Below are 17,141 nucleotides of genomic sequence, written 5' to 3'. Positions count from 1 at the left end.
GTGAGTACACTAGCCTGGCTTTTCTCACCATCCTCTGCCTTGTGTCTTGGGACCATTAGCAGTTGCTGTGGTTGCTTATTTCTAGAAGTGACACGCAGTGGCACATTTCCTTCCAAAATCAGAAAACCGCTGAAGAGATATGTTCGATGTGTTTTAGAGTGATAGGAATGAGTATGAGCTACCAGCTTAGTATATTTGTGAAAAAGGGAACTGTCATCCTCTGAGTTGCTGAGTGGGATAATTGTTTGGAGAGAAAGAAATGTTAAAGCATTTGTAAAAAGTGCTTGGAATTTGGTGTACATTTCTGAAGCCCCTCTTCCTGTGCATTAGGGTACAAGCATGTCCAGTGTGGCTAATAGTCTGATAACAAGAATGGATTCACTGTCCTAGCGGAGGGATACAAAATGGGCAAAGCAAGTGTTTGGCAAAAAAAAAGTGAGATGGGCTGCAGCCGGGCTCTGCACATTTTTAATGGAACGAGAGAAGTTTTGAAGATTCATTAAGATAAGAGATGATGACAATGTTCAGATAGAATTAGTAGGATGAGAAACAGGAACGGTCTAGGAAGGAATTACTTGACCTGTGATGATCTACCTGTAACACTGAGATGAGGCTTGAGGAACCTCCCAGTCTGCATTTCAAGATCAATATGATTACTAATCCAGGGACAGTAAACAATTTACCATAGATTTTTAAGTAGTTATGTATATTATCTATTTTGAAAAAGAACCCAAAACAATGACATGAGAAAAATTCTGATTTTCTACTCAGGTCCAGGAATAGTGAGAATTGGAGCAGGAATCAATGGAAACAGCAGGTACATGGGTCTAATGCAGGATGTAAGGCTTTATGAGAGAAAACTGACACAAGCAGAGATCTATGAACTCCATGCAGCTCCTGCAAAGAGTGACGTACACCCTGTCTCTGGGTATTTGGAGTATCGGCAGGGAGAAACCAATAAATCATTCATTGTGTCTGCAAAGGATGACAAAGAGGAAGAAGGAGAGGAGTTATTCATCCTAAAGCTCATTTCTGTGTGTGGTGGAGCTCGAATTTCACAAGAAAACACAACAGCAAGGTTAAGAATACAGAAAAGTGATAATGCTAATGGTTTATTTGGTTTCACTGGAGCATGTATTCCTGAGGTAAGATATTCATAAGGAAAACTAGAGGAGAAATTTTAGACACAGCCAAACTAATGCCAAGGCTAACTAACATTTGAAGGGCCTTGATTCCACATTGTTAGTTTTTGTAGTTAAGCAAAATTTTCTAGAATTTGGAATTGTGTAAGTTCTGTTAATACAGCCTCAGTTACACTGGCATTTGCAATATCACTTTTTTTAAAATACCCCCAAATTATTTTTATTAAGAAAATTTATTTTATTACATAAACTGAAGACTAAGGCCTAAATTTTCCTAGAACAATTTTTTTCCTGTACTTCTGTAACTACTGAGACTGTAACCTGATGTCATCTTGGAGAGAGTTCATTTTCTTCTTAGTTCCTGATACAGTGCTGTGTTTTGGATTCAGGATGAGAATAATGTTGGTAACACAAGGATCGTTTGGCTGATGCTAAGTCAGGCTTCCCCTGAATCAGACTTTTGTGTCTCATGCTCTGCTAGTGAGGAGCTGCTCAAAAAGCTGGGAAGGAGCATGTCCAGGACAGCTGACCTGAACTGGCCAAAGGAACATTACATACCATAGAATGTCATGTCCAGTATATAAACTGTGGGACTTACCTGGAAGGGAGTTGGTCATTGTTTGGAAATGGGCTGGGTATTGGTCAGCATGTGGTGAACATTGTGCTGTGCAGCACTTGTTTCTCCTGGGTTCTATTACAGCCTCTCCCTCGCTTATAATTAAATCATCATCATTATCGTCATCATATTTGATATGAATTCACTTGATACTGGCTGGAAGCTGCTGTTTTTAAACATTAAATTTTCTATGGTGGGTGGCCACCATATATACAGTATGTGAACTTGAATCTTCTTTTGAGAGGATTGAAATAAACATAATTAATTTGTAGGTTTTTAATCATTATGAGGGAGAAAGACATGATACCTATTTCTATTATTACTAGATTATTTTGGAAAACAAATTGCATACTGCTTTCCGATTTGGAACTCTTATGACCTCTTAAGTACATCCTTTCTAACTGAAGTCCTTGTGTTTGAAGTGTGATGTGTTTGAAGGCAACCATCTTGCCTGAGTGATGCTAGTTTTCAGTTTGGTTCAGTTTGCTTTCCAGGTGCCTACCATCTTGTATCATAATAGATTACAGTTTCAAATGCCACTGGTAATTCTGTGATACCACAGATCAGCAGCCAAGCATGAAGCAAAATTAAAAGTTTATACGGCGTGTTAATTGTTTCTCCTTTATCTTATAATATTCTTTTATCAGTAGTTTAATTTGCTTGTATCCTTACCTGTCTGTTAAACAGTTTAAGGCACATTCAGTATCTACACTGTGTTATACAGAAGCTCTGAAATTTATCTAATGCTTAAGATAGCTTTACCCTTTCTGATAATTTTCAAATGAAATTATTTTCTATTTTAGTTTGATGATCATAATTTTTTAATATACTTGGCCGGTATCAATAACTGATTTGTACCAAATATGTGAAATTTTTGCTACTGAAGGCATGTTCTTTGCAAAGACAGAATTGCAAAGAGTAGCGTAGCACAAAAAGTTTTTCAGTTTTTCCTGAATGATGATAGTATAGTTTAATTTAAACGTTTCTCTTTTGTTCTCCACAGTGTTTTTAGTCACGGAAAGGAGGAATACAAATCTTTCTTAAAATTAAAATAATTGACATTAATATAAAGCAGTAGAGTCATCTGCCTTTGACATACACATTTCAAACATATTGATTCTTGTTTTGTGTCCAAAAGAAACAACGGAGTACAGTTACTGGCTGACCTCAGGGAGAAGCTATTGCAATTTCCATTAAGATTGTTCCACCATCAAGTTCAGTTTCAGCTTCCTATTTGTCTGAAAGTGCTGAAAGGAACATGACAGCAATAAAAAATTGCTGAACATTTGACTAGCATTAGAGAATTCAATCTTTTACTTTTATTCCTTTGATTTACTTTGATCCTAACAAATATGTCAATTCTTGCTTTCTTCCAGACTGCTGATGAGGGTTCCACTATATCCTGTGTCGTGGAGCGTACAAGGGGAGCCCTAGACTATGTGTATATAAATTACATTATCTCACAGGTTGATTCCAGTGGCATAAATTACTCTATTAGCGATTTTTCTAACAGCAGTGGCACTATCACATTCCTTCCTTGGCAGAGATCTAAGGTAAACCCTATCTTCCTATTAACTATTCATCCTGTCCTTTGCAAACCTGCTGGAAAACACCTTCTGAGGGTGCTTGACTGGTTTTCATACTAAACAGTCTTTCCTTCACATGGCTTTTATTATATTTTTTAGATTTTTTTTCATCTGTGACATCTAACAAGTGATAGGATAGACGTCCATATATATCTGCGTGCATCTCACTTCAGGGGTTGCTGTGCATGCATGAATGCTTAAATGCACCTAATGCATAAGATATGTTTACATATATGTATATATTAAATCCATGTCTATCTATATGTACACTTCATAGATACATATACATACATATCTATATGTATACTTCAGGTAGTCCTGAGCTTGACTAGTGGATCCAGTGACTTTTGAAATTGGAATATGATCAGGTTTTGATCTGAGTTTTGGAGCTCAGTTTTATCTCCACAACAATTAAATAGACAGCAGTCAACTTCAGTGCTGTAATCAAGTGTCTTGCAGCTGTTTGCCACATTCTGTCTCTTTTGATTAATCTATTTCTGTGAATTTGACCCCAACCCACAGCACAGGAATTTTACATTCATCTGAAGAAGAGATGTGGGACCACAATACTGTAGGAAGTTAATGTGTGTTTTCTATGAGTGTTTGTTAAATAGAAAGGGGGGATTGAGAGTAGAAAACACTGTCTTTAATTTCACGTCTATCATTCTGCTGAAGTCAGTACGGACTGAGTGAAACCTACTGACATAATTTGTAAAGATCCCAGTGACCCCACTAGAACTATGGATCTGGTCCCAGTTAAACAATGTAATTGATTACAGCTTGGCAAAAACATGTGATTTTGGAAAACAGTATGCTCCTGACAGTTTATTCAGCTTTAATTCTCTATTGAAACATATTATGGCATTACATATAGTCATTTAAAGTAAAATTTGCCAAGTTACTCCAGTCTGACAGCATGGTTGAGGCCTGACTTATTTTACATAATGGCAGAAAAGACCTTGCTCCATTGCTGTATGGTCTAATATACAGTCTGCATACAGAGGACCTAATGGTCATGGCCCTAAGAAACAGTCTGGGAGCAGTTGCTCATCAGGTGAAAAATCTTAAGAGAATTTCCATTGACTTTTGTAAACTATTCATTCCCATGGCTCTAAATATGATCAGCTACCTAAACGTTTTCTCCTATATGTTTGTCATATATTATCACTATATATAGAAATCTGGAATTGTCTGAGATTAATGTATTAGCCTATGCAGAGCAGATTATGTTACCTGATAGTATGATCTGTAATCTCAAGTGTCAGGTGGCATAAAAAGCTCACTTCACTTGCTCTCTAAATTAGATTCAACACTGTAATGTCTCTGGAAGCTTGGTGAAGGTGTTTTTGGAATGGTTATTCTAAACTTATTATCCTAGAAATTAGGTTAAGTTACATGGAGAGCAAAAATATTCTCTACATTACTTTCTGAACTCACAGCGGATACAGCTGATTGACTGAAAAATTAATTGTTTAATGGGCTATAAAACTCTTAACGGATGTATGTTGCATAGTTTGATTTCTCCATGATTTGGTCCTTCTCTAGGTCTTAAACTTGCATGTTATTGATGACGACATTCCGGAGCTAAATGAGTATTTCCGTGTGACATTAGTCTCTGCAGTATCTGGAGATGGAAAACTAGGTTCAACTCCTACCAGTGGAGCAAGTATAGATCCAGAAAAGGAAACTACTGATATCAGCATTAAAGCCAGTGATCACCCATATGGTAACAATGTTGAAGATGATAACAGTCTTATTGCATATTTATGTATACTTCTAGCTCAAGAGGTAAAAATTTGCCAAGCTCAGATAGATGAGGAAGCAATGCCAAGTATTACACTTTATCTAACTTGAGATTAATTCATGATATTTAGACAAGAATGAAAGCCAAATTACTTACTCTTGAGAATACTACAAAAAAGGCATTAAAACTGCCTGGACCAAACACGTGGTCAAACAAAATTGCATGTTGTTGATTTTATGCCAGTTTTTGTGAAATGAGAATTCCTAATGGAGAGGGACATTTAAGCATGCTTATTATTATACCAATAAGTACCCATTATTATGACATATTTGGGTTCTTTTGGGAAGAGTTGAATTCATTCTTATGATATGTTTTTTTAAGACTGTCATGAATATCAGTGAGATAGGGAATGATACACAGCACATTCCTGGAAACAGCATGATTGAGTCCTAAAGGCATATTAATATTTTTTTTAAATTTCATAAACATTAAATATAGATATTTTAAATATTTTTGTTTCAATTTTTTATTATAATTTGAATTTGGTATGAGAAGCCATGTAAATAGTAATTTTTGTCTTTCAGGTCTACTGCAGTTTTCAGTGGGGCCACCTCCTCAACCCAGTGATGAAATGATTCTGCCAGCCTCTTCTGTGCCCCATATCACTGTTAAAGAAGAAGTTGGACACATTAGGTTATTGGTAGTTCGTGCACAAGGGCTTCTTGGAACAGTTATTATGGAATACAGGACAGTGCCACTTACAGCTTTCAGTCCTAAGGATTATCAGGTATGGCCATTGCCAAGGTGTGTAATTATTTTAGAGCTATTTGTCTTGGAAATAGCCATAGTTTGAATCTTTTATCTTAGCTGTGATAACTTTTCACAGAAACAGTTTGTTTTATATGGTGTTGTGATAGATAAATGCATAGTACTCACTGTAAAAATATAAATTGCTATGTGCCTTTTGCCTCCTTTCTGTGCAGCATCTTGTGTTTCCTAGGAAAAGCCTCTGAGTTTTATTTTGATATCTTTAAGAAAATTGTCAATGCAGCAAGAATGGAAGTACATCAGACTTTATATGAGCATACAGGTGCATGTACAGGTGAAGATATATTTGTATGCATTAGGATTTGTACATATTCAACAACATAGCTTATATGTATCTGTGTTTGCTTGTTAAACTGCTGATTGTGCAGAAAAATGTAGATAAATGAAGATGCTCGTAAGTCAGTGAATTTAGATTGCTATTTGTTACAACAAAGACTCAGCAGATTTTTTTAAAGCCAAAGTGAAGAAAAGTAGGTGTTTTGACAAAGTCAAAAAGAATTGAGGTTGAATTTCTTTTTTCATTTGGATGAAAACACTAAACTTGAACAAAAATGTGAAGACCTGTCATATTTCAGGCTGTTGGGGGCTCAATGGAATTTCAGCCTGGAGAAAGATACAAGTACATTACTGTTAACATCACTGACAATTCTATTCCTGAACTAGAAAAAACTTTTGAAGTGGAGCTGTTGAACCCAGAGGGAGGAGGTAAGGCACATACATTAATCCACTGGTTGTATTTTTGTGATCTTTACTCATCCCTTAAAATCTAACCTGGTGAACTATTTCCATGTTATTTCTAAAGACACACCCTCCACACAGCAGCAATTCTTTTTAGAAAAGAACTGTCTTTCAGATGTTTTGTTAATCACTGCTGTAAGCTACCAGATCTCAAAGAAAGTATATTACTACCATGCATTAGGTCATTAAAAGGCAATTTCTGCTTTTTAAATTACATAATTTCATAGTTGGTAGAGAAAATTAAAGTAATGTAAAAAAAAATTTCTTTTTTTTTTCTTTAAAGTTGCCAATATTTAATGTTTTAACAACCAAAGGTGTGCTTTTTATCTACCACTTGAGTGAAATTGGAGACATTCCAATAAACTGGTTTATAACTGATTCAACTGGATTATAGACTGAGAAAATTGTGGGTTTTGAGATGCTTGGAGAGTTTAGCTGAGTTGGAGAGCTAGCTAGAAGCTAGTGTAAATCCTGCTGTGAGATGTTAGTCTTACAACTGTTGGCAAGCATCAGTGCGCCTGCCGCATAAAATCACTTCTGCCTTACAGAATTTATTTCCATTGCAAAACATTTTTAAGGGAGATTTCAAGGCTGGTTGGAGGAAAAGAAGTAATTCAAAATATTGAGAGCCATAAAGCGTCTTTTTAACTGATACTATTTTTCTAAGCAATTCAGAATTGTAAATGCCTTCTGGAAAGTTAGATCATACTAACTTGAATGTCTGTGCTGCAACGTGGCACTATGGTGCTATGCTAGGATTCTTTTGATAAAAATTTCAGAGCTTTCATGCATGTGGAATTTTTAGTAAGTAGTTAAAGTTTAGTTAAAGTAGTAAGTTTAGTAAATGTACTTTTCTGTTTGAATTTTTTTGATTAGAAAACTTACAGCTAACTTCAGTAATTTACTAGAGGTAGATACCCTCTGAACATAATCTTTTTGAGCTTTCCAACACCATTGTAAGCACAAAACTTAGGGTAAAGACTCCATCAGTTAAGCTGTCATTTTTTTCAATTTTCTTACACCAGGTATTGATTTATGAGGAGATGCTAGAATAAGAGAGTTTGACAGGGTCTGGCTAATGCTTCCCTCTGCCCCTGCCCCATTTCTAATTTCTCCATTAGGATTGAGAAAGAGGGAACATAGAAGGAATGGAAAAAAAAAAAAGATAAAAGAAAGTTGTATGTGTTTTCTTGCCTTCTGACTTCCTTTTGCTGTTTCCAATGCACTAAAGTAAACAAGAGGTGGCCAATTCAATATTTTTTTCTGGCTTTTATTAGGAAGTCTGGATAGTTTTTGAAAATTGGTACTTTCCTAGAATACTTCTCTCTCTTTTTGTGTTGTCCAGAAATGTTTAAATTACTTTCTGCTTTCCCTTTATTTGTAAATGTATATATGTGTATATATCTGTATGTCTGTCATCTTAAAGTTGCTGAGCTCTTTAGAAATGATGGAAGTGGTAGTGGTGATGGAAACATGGATTTATTCCTTTCAAGTGTCCCTCAACATGGTAAGCTCTTCTGTTTTTTGATTAATCCTATATTTTATTTATAACTGTAATAGCTGTCATAATTACTATGCTTGATGCAACTTGGTGCAGCTTGTCACAATGTTTCTTTACATGCAGTTAGAGCTTATTAATTTAGATTTAACATAGAGTTTTGTCAAAAACCTTCTTTTCCATTTTAATATAGGGGTAATTTCACTAGCAGTCAGTGTTTAGTGTAAAGCAGAGAACAACAGGTTCTTATGTCATCAAAACTATATTGTTATAAAACACAACAATATAATAATTGCAGAATTAAAGTTTACAAATTTATCATTGTCTGAACATTGTCAAATTTTCCTGGGAGAAAAAAAGCAAAGGGACTTTTTAAATTGAGGGTAATTTTCAAACTACCTGATTGTATGCTTTGATACATTCTATGTATAATTTTGATCCCTTCATGGCAAAAATACTCTTAAAGGAAACTAAGTTCTGTTCGATTTTTAATGAAATAGTCTGATTGTTTTTCATTTTTCCTCTTTCTTCAAATTTCTATTTATGTCATGACATGCAGAACACAATGAAAATTTCATATTGAAAAAAAAATACCAAGTGAAAAAATAACATAGAATATATGGGAAAACCCTATGCATATAGGACTTCAAATTAAAACCTACAGATGCAAAAATGTGATATGAGCACCCATTATGCCAATAGAGTAATTTTTTTGTTTGTTTGTTTTGTTTTTATTTTATTTGACATTCTGTTTCCCTTTTACTTGTTTCCAGAAATGTTTTTTTTAAGTGCCAGACTCTTTTTCTCTCTGAGCAGCAAGTTATGTCACCTAAGACAATCTCTTTAGAAGTAGGATTTACTTGACTTGATGGTGGTTTTTTGTTGTTGTTTGTTTGTTTGTTTTGTTGGGGGTTTTTTGTCTTTCATTCCAGCTTATGTTAGGATGAGACCTGCATTCATCTCATCTTTCTGCTTACAGTGTGGTTTACTACATAGCTCCTCACTGTCCTAAATGCTGCTCCATTTTCATTCATTAAACCTGTAATTTTATTTTGGTTCCTCCCTTAAAATAATATTTGTTTTTGTTGCATAGTTCCATAGAAGGACTGACAGACTGGCTTACTGAAAGTCAGTTCCTATTCCATACAGTTATCATGCATCTAAAAAAAGAAAAAACCAAAGACAAACAGCATGGATACTTCAGTTATACTCTCTTTCGTACTTTTATAGCATATTTCTTTAGCTGTTTTCTTTTATGTAAGAAAACATGCTAGATAAAAATAATCCTTTTTGGAACTTGCATTTAACAGCTAGCTTGGGAATTGCATCCCACATCCTTGTGACTATTGAGGCTTCTGATGATGCTCATGGTGTGTTTGAGTTCAGTGCTGAGTCCCTCTTGGTGAATGGAACTGAGCCCGAAGATGGAGATAGCAATGTTGTGCTGCAGGTTAGAAAGCTTTGAGTCTTATATTGCTGCATTGTACTCTTCTATCTGTATTTACTGGTGTTCTATGATGCTTTTATCATTAGTCTGTGGGGTTTGTAACAACTTTGTCATGAACATTTCTTTTTCCAGTCATGCAGTGTTTGCTAATGTATATTATTCAGCTTGTAACTAAAATAATAATATCCAAAAACTTTAAATCTTCTACTTGTTTAGAATCAAGGGACTACTATCTCAAAATAACTGTTGATAATACAAGTTCAGCAGAGCTAAGATAATAAAAACTGCATGTTTTTAAAACACAGACATATCTTTAACTCATCATGTTTTTGTCTTTGCTTAATTGCATTTCACACTTCTATGTTTTTCTTTCTCATAGAACAAAAATATGTACATCTTTATATGTTTTACTTAGGTTGTGAGAACTCACGGAGCCTTATCTCAGGTGACATTGTATTGGATCATAATCTGCGATTTTACCAATGACCTGATCTCTACAGATGGGAGTGTAACATTTGATGTTGGCCAAGCAAGAACAAATATTACAATACAGGTTTCTCCTGATGATGTTCCTGAATTGGATAAGATATTTTCAGTTTTGATCATCAATGTCTCCCATGGTCGTCTTGGTTATCATACTAATGCAACATTAACTATTTTAGCAAATGATGATCCATACGGAGTCTTCATCTTTTCTGAGCAAAACAGACCAATAAAAGTTGACGAAGAAACAAAAAATGTCTCTCTGACAGTTATAAGATGTGGTGGTCTCCTTGGTACAGTAATGGTGAAATACAGAACTATTGGTGATGAGGAAAAGTCGCCCTTTCTTCCACATGATGTTGTCAGAGCAATAGAGGGAAAAGACTATATACCCATTACAGGTTATGTGATCTTCTCAACCAATGAAAGCGAGGCCACAATATCCTTGCCTATTTTGGATGATGATGATCCAGAGAGGTCAGAATCTGTTTTTGTTGAGCTAAGCAGTATTGCTTTGATCAAGAAAGTTCAGGATCGGCCAAGTAAGTGTCTTACATAAAACCTATAATTTAACTATCAAGATGAAAATTTATATGTAACAGGAGAAAATGCAGCAAGATAAATGAAAGACTCTTTACCTCTACCAAACTCTATATAGTTAAGATATCTCTGAGTTACCTGACTTGTGCCTGTTGGCATTTATTTCCTTTGGCACAGTATTTTATTGGAAATGCATGAGTATTTATTTATCCCTTTTGCATTGTCTTATCCAAGGTCTTTCAGGCCAAATATGTCACAGTTTTTGGTTTTGCAGTAATATCTGCTCATTTAGCACTGTTTCTGAAAGTTCACTAGTAGGAAATAATTAAGCTAGTTTCTCATATTAAAATACAAAAAAGTTATTAAAAAAAAGGGATGTAGAATTAGTGACATGCTGCTTTCTTAGTGTTGACAATTTTTACTTCATTTCTCATTCAGATAAATTCATGTCATTACAGCCTGATTTGTGCTTCAAAGATTCAAGGCATATTTAATTGCTGGCCTTACCCCCAGCTTAAGGGGTAACTTCAAATATAATTCTACTTGGAGTTGAAATCTTACTTATATTTCATCATATCAAGAGTAAAACTGAAATTATTCTGAACTGTATTGATCTTACTATGAGCCTTATGGATAAATAAATAGATATATAGATAAATTCACAGTACCTCATTTTTTAAAAAAAATATTCCTTGTGTGCTCCACAGTATGGTAGAATAATGTTACTAAAAATTCAGATTTTCTGCCAGAATGTAATTCAAACACATGTATTTTGATATGGTTTGTAGTTATGCTTTGTCCAATTGTAAAAAAAAGATAATTTTCATGAAAACAGAGACAGCCAAACTCACATGTATGCCTATGAACTCTATAGCCATGAACAGTAAGCATTTCAGGCACCCCTCACTAAGTTTTCTTTATATTTCAGTTATAAATTCTCCTCGACTTGGCTTAGTGGGTGAGACAATAGCTCATGTGATTATCAATGCCAATGATGATGCTTTTGGAACACTTCAGCTTTCAGCTTCAGCTGTGCGTGTTGCTGAAAATTATGTTGGACCAATCATTAATGTGACCAGAACTGGGGGAATATTTTCAGATGTTTCTGTGAAATTTAAAGCTATGCCAATAACTGCAACAGCTGGTAAGAAAGCAAAATAGCAGAAGTATGCAGTCTGTGTTAAAGCTGAAACACACAAGTGTTATATATTTAACACTGGTTTTAATATACAGTTATATATATATTTATTCAAATATATAAACAGTTTAATATATATTCAAACCTATTTTATAACAAGTATGAAATATAAAGTAGTAAGGTATTGATTGTGCTTAGCAAATATGAATCCAACACCTAGGGGAAAGTTTACACAACATCACTGGATAATCTAAAAGTGAAATGAGGGAAGGAATTGGGGTGTTTGTTTACTTAGTAGCACACCACAACTTAAATGCCTCTTCCCACCCCCACCCCTGAAATACCATAGCAGTATTATGTAATAATGATTTAGTCCCATGTACATATTTAAATCCATCATGTACTGCTTAGTTGAGCTTATTGAAGAGGAAGTGAGAGCTGGGGACTCAGATGTAAAACAAACAGGGAAAAATCAATCAAAACCCAAGGAGACTTGTACTTCTGAAAATGGAATGTAAACTTCTACAGTTAGTCCCTGCTGTAGAGAAGGTACATAAAGAAAGGAGAAAAATTATGAAGTCTGCAGGATCAAAACCACTTAGGCAGTTATAAATTGAGTGCACTGTATTTCAGCTATGTCCAAATTGAATAGGTGGATGGTGCATGCTCTGAGGACTTTTAATTTTTATGTAACAGATTGTTATAAATTAAATGTGTAGCTAGCTTTATATCAGAGTATGCTTTCAATTAGTTTCTGAAGCAGAGCTGTGATCTAATGTATCACAGATGTTCCTGTGATACAGGAACAGTTCCTAGACAGTTGAGACAAAGTTGAGACAAGTTTGCCTAAAATGAGGTTGACACACAAAATATGCCCTTTACTGAAATCTACCTTGACAAGGTGCTTCTGTTCACTTTTATCTATTTGAAAGATGGACAGCAATTATAAATCAAAGACAGAAACATCTTGGTAGTGTGGCCTTGTAAACAGCAGACACTAATGGACCTTTTGTAACTACCTCTTGGTCTAGCAGTGCTAATCTGTTTTGGTCAAACCAAGTTTTGCTTTGATCCATCCAGACATCTAAAAGGCAATGGAAAGTAAAAAAAAAAAAAAAGCAAACAAACCTTTTGTTGTGTGTGGGTCTAAAGATAAAGGAAAAGATCCCATAAAAACACAGAGGAATGCATGTATAAGCAAAGAGAAGATGGGTATTACTGATAATGTTCACCACACTGAACCATAAATCATTGATGTTATCTATGTTTTTTTTGCTTTGGGCATTTTCATCTACAAATCTAGGTGAGGACTACAGTGTAGCTTCATCAGATGTTGTCTTACTAGAAGGGGAAACAAGTAAAGCTGTGCCAATTTATATAATTAATGACATCAATCCTGAAGTTGAGGAGTCATTCTATGTTCCGCTGCTGAACAAAACAACAGGAGGAGCCTTACTTGGATCTTTGACGAGGGCAATCATAACTATTGAGGCTTCTGATGACCCATTTGGATCCTTTGGTAAAGGAGTACATATTTTCTTTCTTCTGCTAACATTTTTTTCTGGGGATTTGTGGGGGAGCTGCTACTTGGCAACTGGGTAAAAACATTCAGAAGCAGAAGTGTGGGTGTAGAGAGTAAAGGAAAAGATAAGATAAACTGAATTAAAGATAAGATAAACTGAATTAAAACATATAATAAAGGAGTAATGGCCTTAATACAACAAAAGGCCTTAATATAACAAAAGGATTGAGCCTCTTGGAGGCTCTGATCCATGGCACCAAGCAGTAGAACAAGAGGCAACAGACAGAAACTGATGCCCAGGAAGTTCACCTGAATGTGAGGAAGACCTTCTTTACTGTGCAGGTGATGGTGCATGTTGAACAGGTTCCCCAGAGAGGTTGTGGAGTCTCCTTCAGTGGAAACGTCCAGGAACTGTCTGGACACACTCCTGTGCCATGTGCTCTGGGATGACCCTACTTGAGCAGGGAGCTTGAACCCGATGAACTACAGTGGTCCCTTCCAATCTGACCCATTCTGTGATTTCTACTTAACGTGTTCCAAGTTAAATAGTTTTGATTTATTTCATAGTCTAAGACCTTAGAAACAGTTCATGGTTAGCCTCAAAGAATGGGGAATAGACTTTTTGGATGAGGGCTTAATTTTCATGCTAATTTTCTCTGTAGATGAAAATATGAGAATTGAAAGTTTGCTTTTAGGTTTAAACCTGATTAAAAGGGATTTACCTGTGCAAGTAAATGCAATCAAGTAAAATAAAACTCTGTACTTTAGGAACTGATATATTTACTTTTGGTTTTATTGTTAATGCACTACATCTCCCTATGGCGTACATCAGTTTTTCAGAATACCGAATTCACTGTGGAGGAGCCTGAATTTGGATCAGTAACCATAAATCTGCCAATAATCCGCAATGCTGGGACACTGGGTAATGTTACTGTTCAGTGGGCAGCTACCATTAATGGACATCCTGCTGCTGATGACTTGCAAGTTGCCATGGGTAATATTACTTTTGCCGCTGGGGAAGCCATTCAGATGTTGCTGTTGGAAATCCTGGCTGATGATGTTCCAGAAGTAGCAGAAGTAAGTAGAGCAGTTATGCCTCTCTTGAACAGTACTAGAGTTTTAACTTGTATAAGAAATGTGTGCAGATCAAAACAAGAAATGTTACGGCAGGAAGCTGCAAAAAGTTCTGATTTTATTTTGCTTGTGATTATTTTTAGAAATGGCAAAAATTGTTTAGCTGCCTTATTTGTTTTTCTTTTTTTTTCTTTTTGAGATTGTCCATGTAGAATTAACTCAGGCCTCCAACGGTGGTGCTATCGGGTTAGATAGCATGGCAAATATTGTTATACCTGCCAATGATAATCCTTATGGCACAGTATTCTTTCATCAATCCTCATATCGAATTCAGGAGCCACTAGAAAGAAATTTACTTGCAAATATATCAGTCAGGAGAAGGTCTGTATAATATTGACTGATTTTGAATCTCTTTTTTTTTTGTTGTTTTTGTTGTTTTGGTTTGGTTTGTTTTTTTGTTGGGTTTTTTTTAAATATAATTTTAAATGTCATGCCCTTGTATAAGTACTTGCATCAATTTCCTTATCTGCCAACTCTTTTTTCATATACATTGATTTTGAACTACGTCTGCTTGTTAGAAATGTACATAAAGTACTTAAATGTAGTATACATTTGTGGTATGAATTCAGTGTACACTGTGTACTGTTAAATTGTCAAGCCATTTAAAGCTGCAAACCAGCCTGCTCCTGTGATGTGAACTGCAGGACAAAGCGTATCAAATGTTGTTTGATGTAAAACAAAACTAAAAGGAGAACAAAATGAAAAGGAGAACGAAAAGGTTTTGCACATGAAGTATATGACACCTCGGAGGAATGATGACAATGCTAGACAGCAGAGGCTTTTTCTTCCTTGACAATCCTAGAAAGACTAAGTTAATTCCCAGAAACAAATGTTTGCAAACATGCACACTTAGCAGACTGCTATCCAAGCTATAAACAATCAAACCTGCTCTCCAAAAAAATGAATTACTCAGTTATTCTGGTATTAGCTTCAAGGGAAGTCACTTTAATCAGCTGTTTGTAACTTTTCAGCAATTCAGAAGGGGTTAGTTAATTTTGTTCATTTTTATTCTTAACCCAGTAACATATAGAATATTAGACATGTTTTACCAGCTAACATAACATTTTTATTTTAATGTCTTTTAGTGGGGGAAGGTTCGGTCAGCTGCAAATATTTTACAGCACTTCTGAGATTGACATCGTAGCTCTTGCCATTGAGCAAGGTGAGGATATACTGGCCTATTATGAGTCTCCTGTACAAGGAATTCCTGACCAGCCATCCAAGACCAGAGTGAATGTGTCAGCAGCAAGTGATCCACTGCATGCCTGTGCAACTCAGTGCCTAAAAGAAAAAGCATGTTCAGCCTTTATATTTTCCAGTGCCTCTGAGATTCCACTCTGCCTTTGGCTGACAACAGAGATCAGCCTATTAACTAATATGTCAGGATTGTGGACCTACAAGAAAAACATCAGCAGTACATCTACTCTGTTTAGCACACAAGCCATTGCTGGAAGTGACTATGAATCTATCACAAGACAGTGGGCCATCATGCAGGAAGGGGAAGAGTTTGCAAATCTCACAGTTACCATACTCCCTGACAGCCTGCCAGAGCTGGATGAAAAATTCGCTATATCCCTGTTGAAGGTTGAACTAATGAATATCTCAGCCAACTTAAAAAATCAACCAACTATCGGACAGCCAAATACTTCCACAGTTATCATAATGATGAATGGGGATGCCTTTGGAGTATTTAAGATCTACAGTGTAAGTCCCAATGCAACAGAGAAAGGTCTGTATATTGAAGTAGAAGAACGCCCTCAGGCCAATGTGCAGCTAATGATACATAGGACAGAAGGCAGCCTGGGACAGGTGGCAGTGGAATGGTGTGTTGTTGGTGGAACTGCTACCCCAGACTTGGATTTTGTCGGAGTTGGTGAGATTCTGGTGTTTGCTGAAGGTGAGGCAAGGTTTTGCACTAGCTTCTCTTGTTTAAAACTAAAGAAAACACAAAACAAACACACACACAGAGACTGAAAAAAAAAAAAAGAATGAAAAGTATAAATATTAAAGTATTTTTTAAGAAATATTGCAGTGTGAATGATAAAAGTAACATTTTTACTAAATAACTAAGGAATAATGTTGCTGAAATAGTTGTGGTATCAAAGATAATGAAAATGAGAATCAGGCCTAATTGCTCTTTTGTTTATCTTCAGTCAATACAGTACTAATTTTTGATGAAAGATCTTTTTCGATTCTGAGGTTGTATTGATTTTGTAACAGAACAGAATATTTTAAAAATTTCAAAGAAGAAAAGTCTATGGCAGGCATTATTTGAGCACTGTGCAAGATGAAAAATGAATTTTATATTTTTAAAGTCTGAGATGATTGAACAGTTGTTTTGAAAACAATTTATGGGAGTGTAGTGAAGATTCTAGTGTTCATTTAACTTGCTAAATCATCTGAACTCAAATGAAGGGTTTCCAGGAATGATTTGGAATCTAACATGTAATTATATTAGTGTTTATGAGTTTACAAAATTTATTTTCAAAATACTTTGAAAGGCAATATAACAAAAAATATGTGTATCTGGTAAACTGATACAATTATGAGTATAGGTTATGCACATGCCTTGACCAACAGGATTATGTTGCAAATTGTAATGTATTATAGAGACTGGTAATTGATTTTGTTTGCTGCTTACATTGTCATTCTTTGATATTCCAGAAGACAGGTAACTAATACAATGATAGCCCACTTTATGCATTTCCTGACCCAGTAAATATAT

At 35.4% G+C, this 17,141-nt stretch overlaps 1 protein-coding gene across 1 annotated transcript in view; it reads left to right on the top strand.

Moving 5' to 3' along the window:
• The window catches only part of ADGRV1 (adhesion G protein-coupled receptor V1), a 269,849-nt gene that overhangs the window by 46,225 nt on the left and 206,483 nt on the right, over positions 1–17,141 (top strand). The window contains 13 exon segments of the mRNA XM_017729530.1: positions 772–1,145; positions 3,135–3,311; positions 4,890–5,070; positions 5,673–5,875; positions 6,492–6,621; positions 8,081–8,161; positions 9,463–9,602; positions 10,015–10,624; positions 11,551–11,766; positions 13,064–13,279; positions 14,115–14,359; positions 14,556–14,737; positions 15,502–16,313. Coding sequence (XP_017585019.1) covers positions 772–1,145; positions 3,135–3,311; positions 4,890–5,070; positions 5,673–5,875; positions 6,492–6,621; positions 8,081–8,161; positions 9,463–9,602; positions 10,015–10,624; positions 11,551–11,766; positions 13,064–13,279; positions 14,115–14,359; positions 14,556–14,737; positions 15,502–16,313 — 3,567 coding nt within the window.

This window comes from Corvus brachyrhynchos, unplaced genomic scaffold, assembly GCF_000691975.1.
Source record: "Corvus brachyrhynchos isolate BGI_N302 unplaced genomic scaffold, ASM69197v1 scaffold213, whole genome shotgun sequence".
In the NCBI taxonomy this organism is placed as follows: Eukaryota; Metazoa; Chordata; class Aves; order Passeriformes; family Corvidae; genus Corvus; species Corvus brachyrhynchos.
This window is presented reverse-complemented; position numbering and strand designations above follow the sequence as displayed.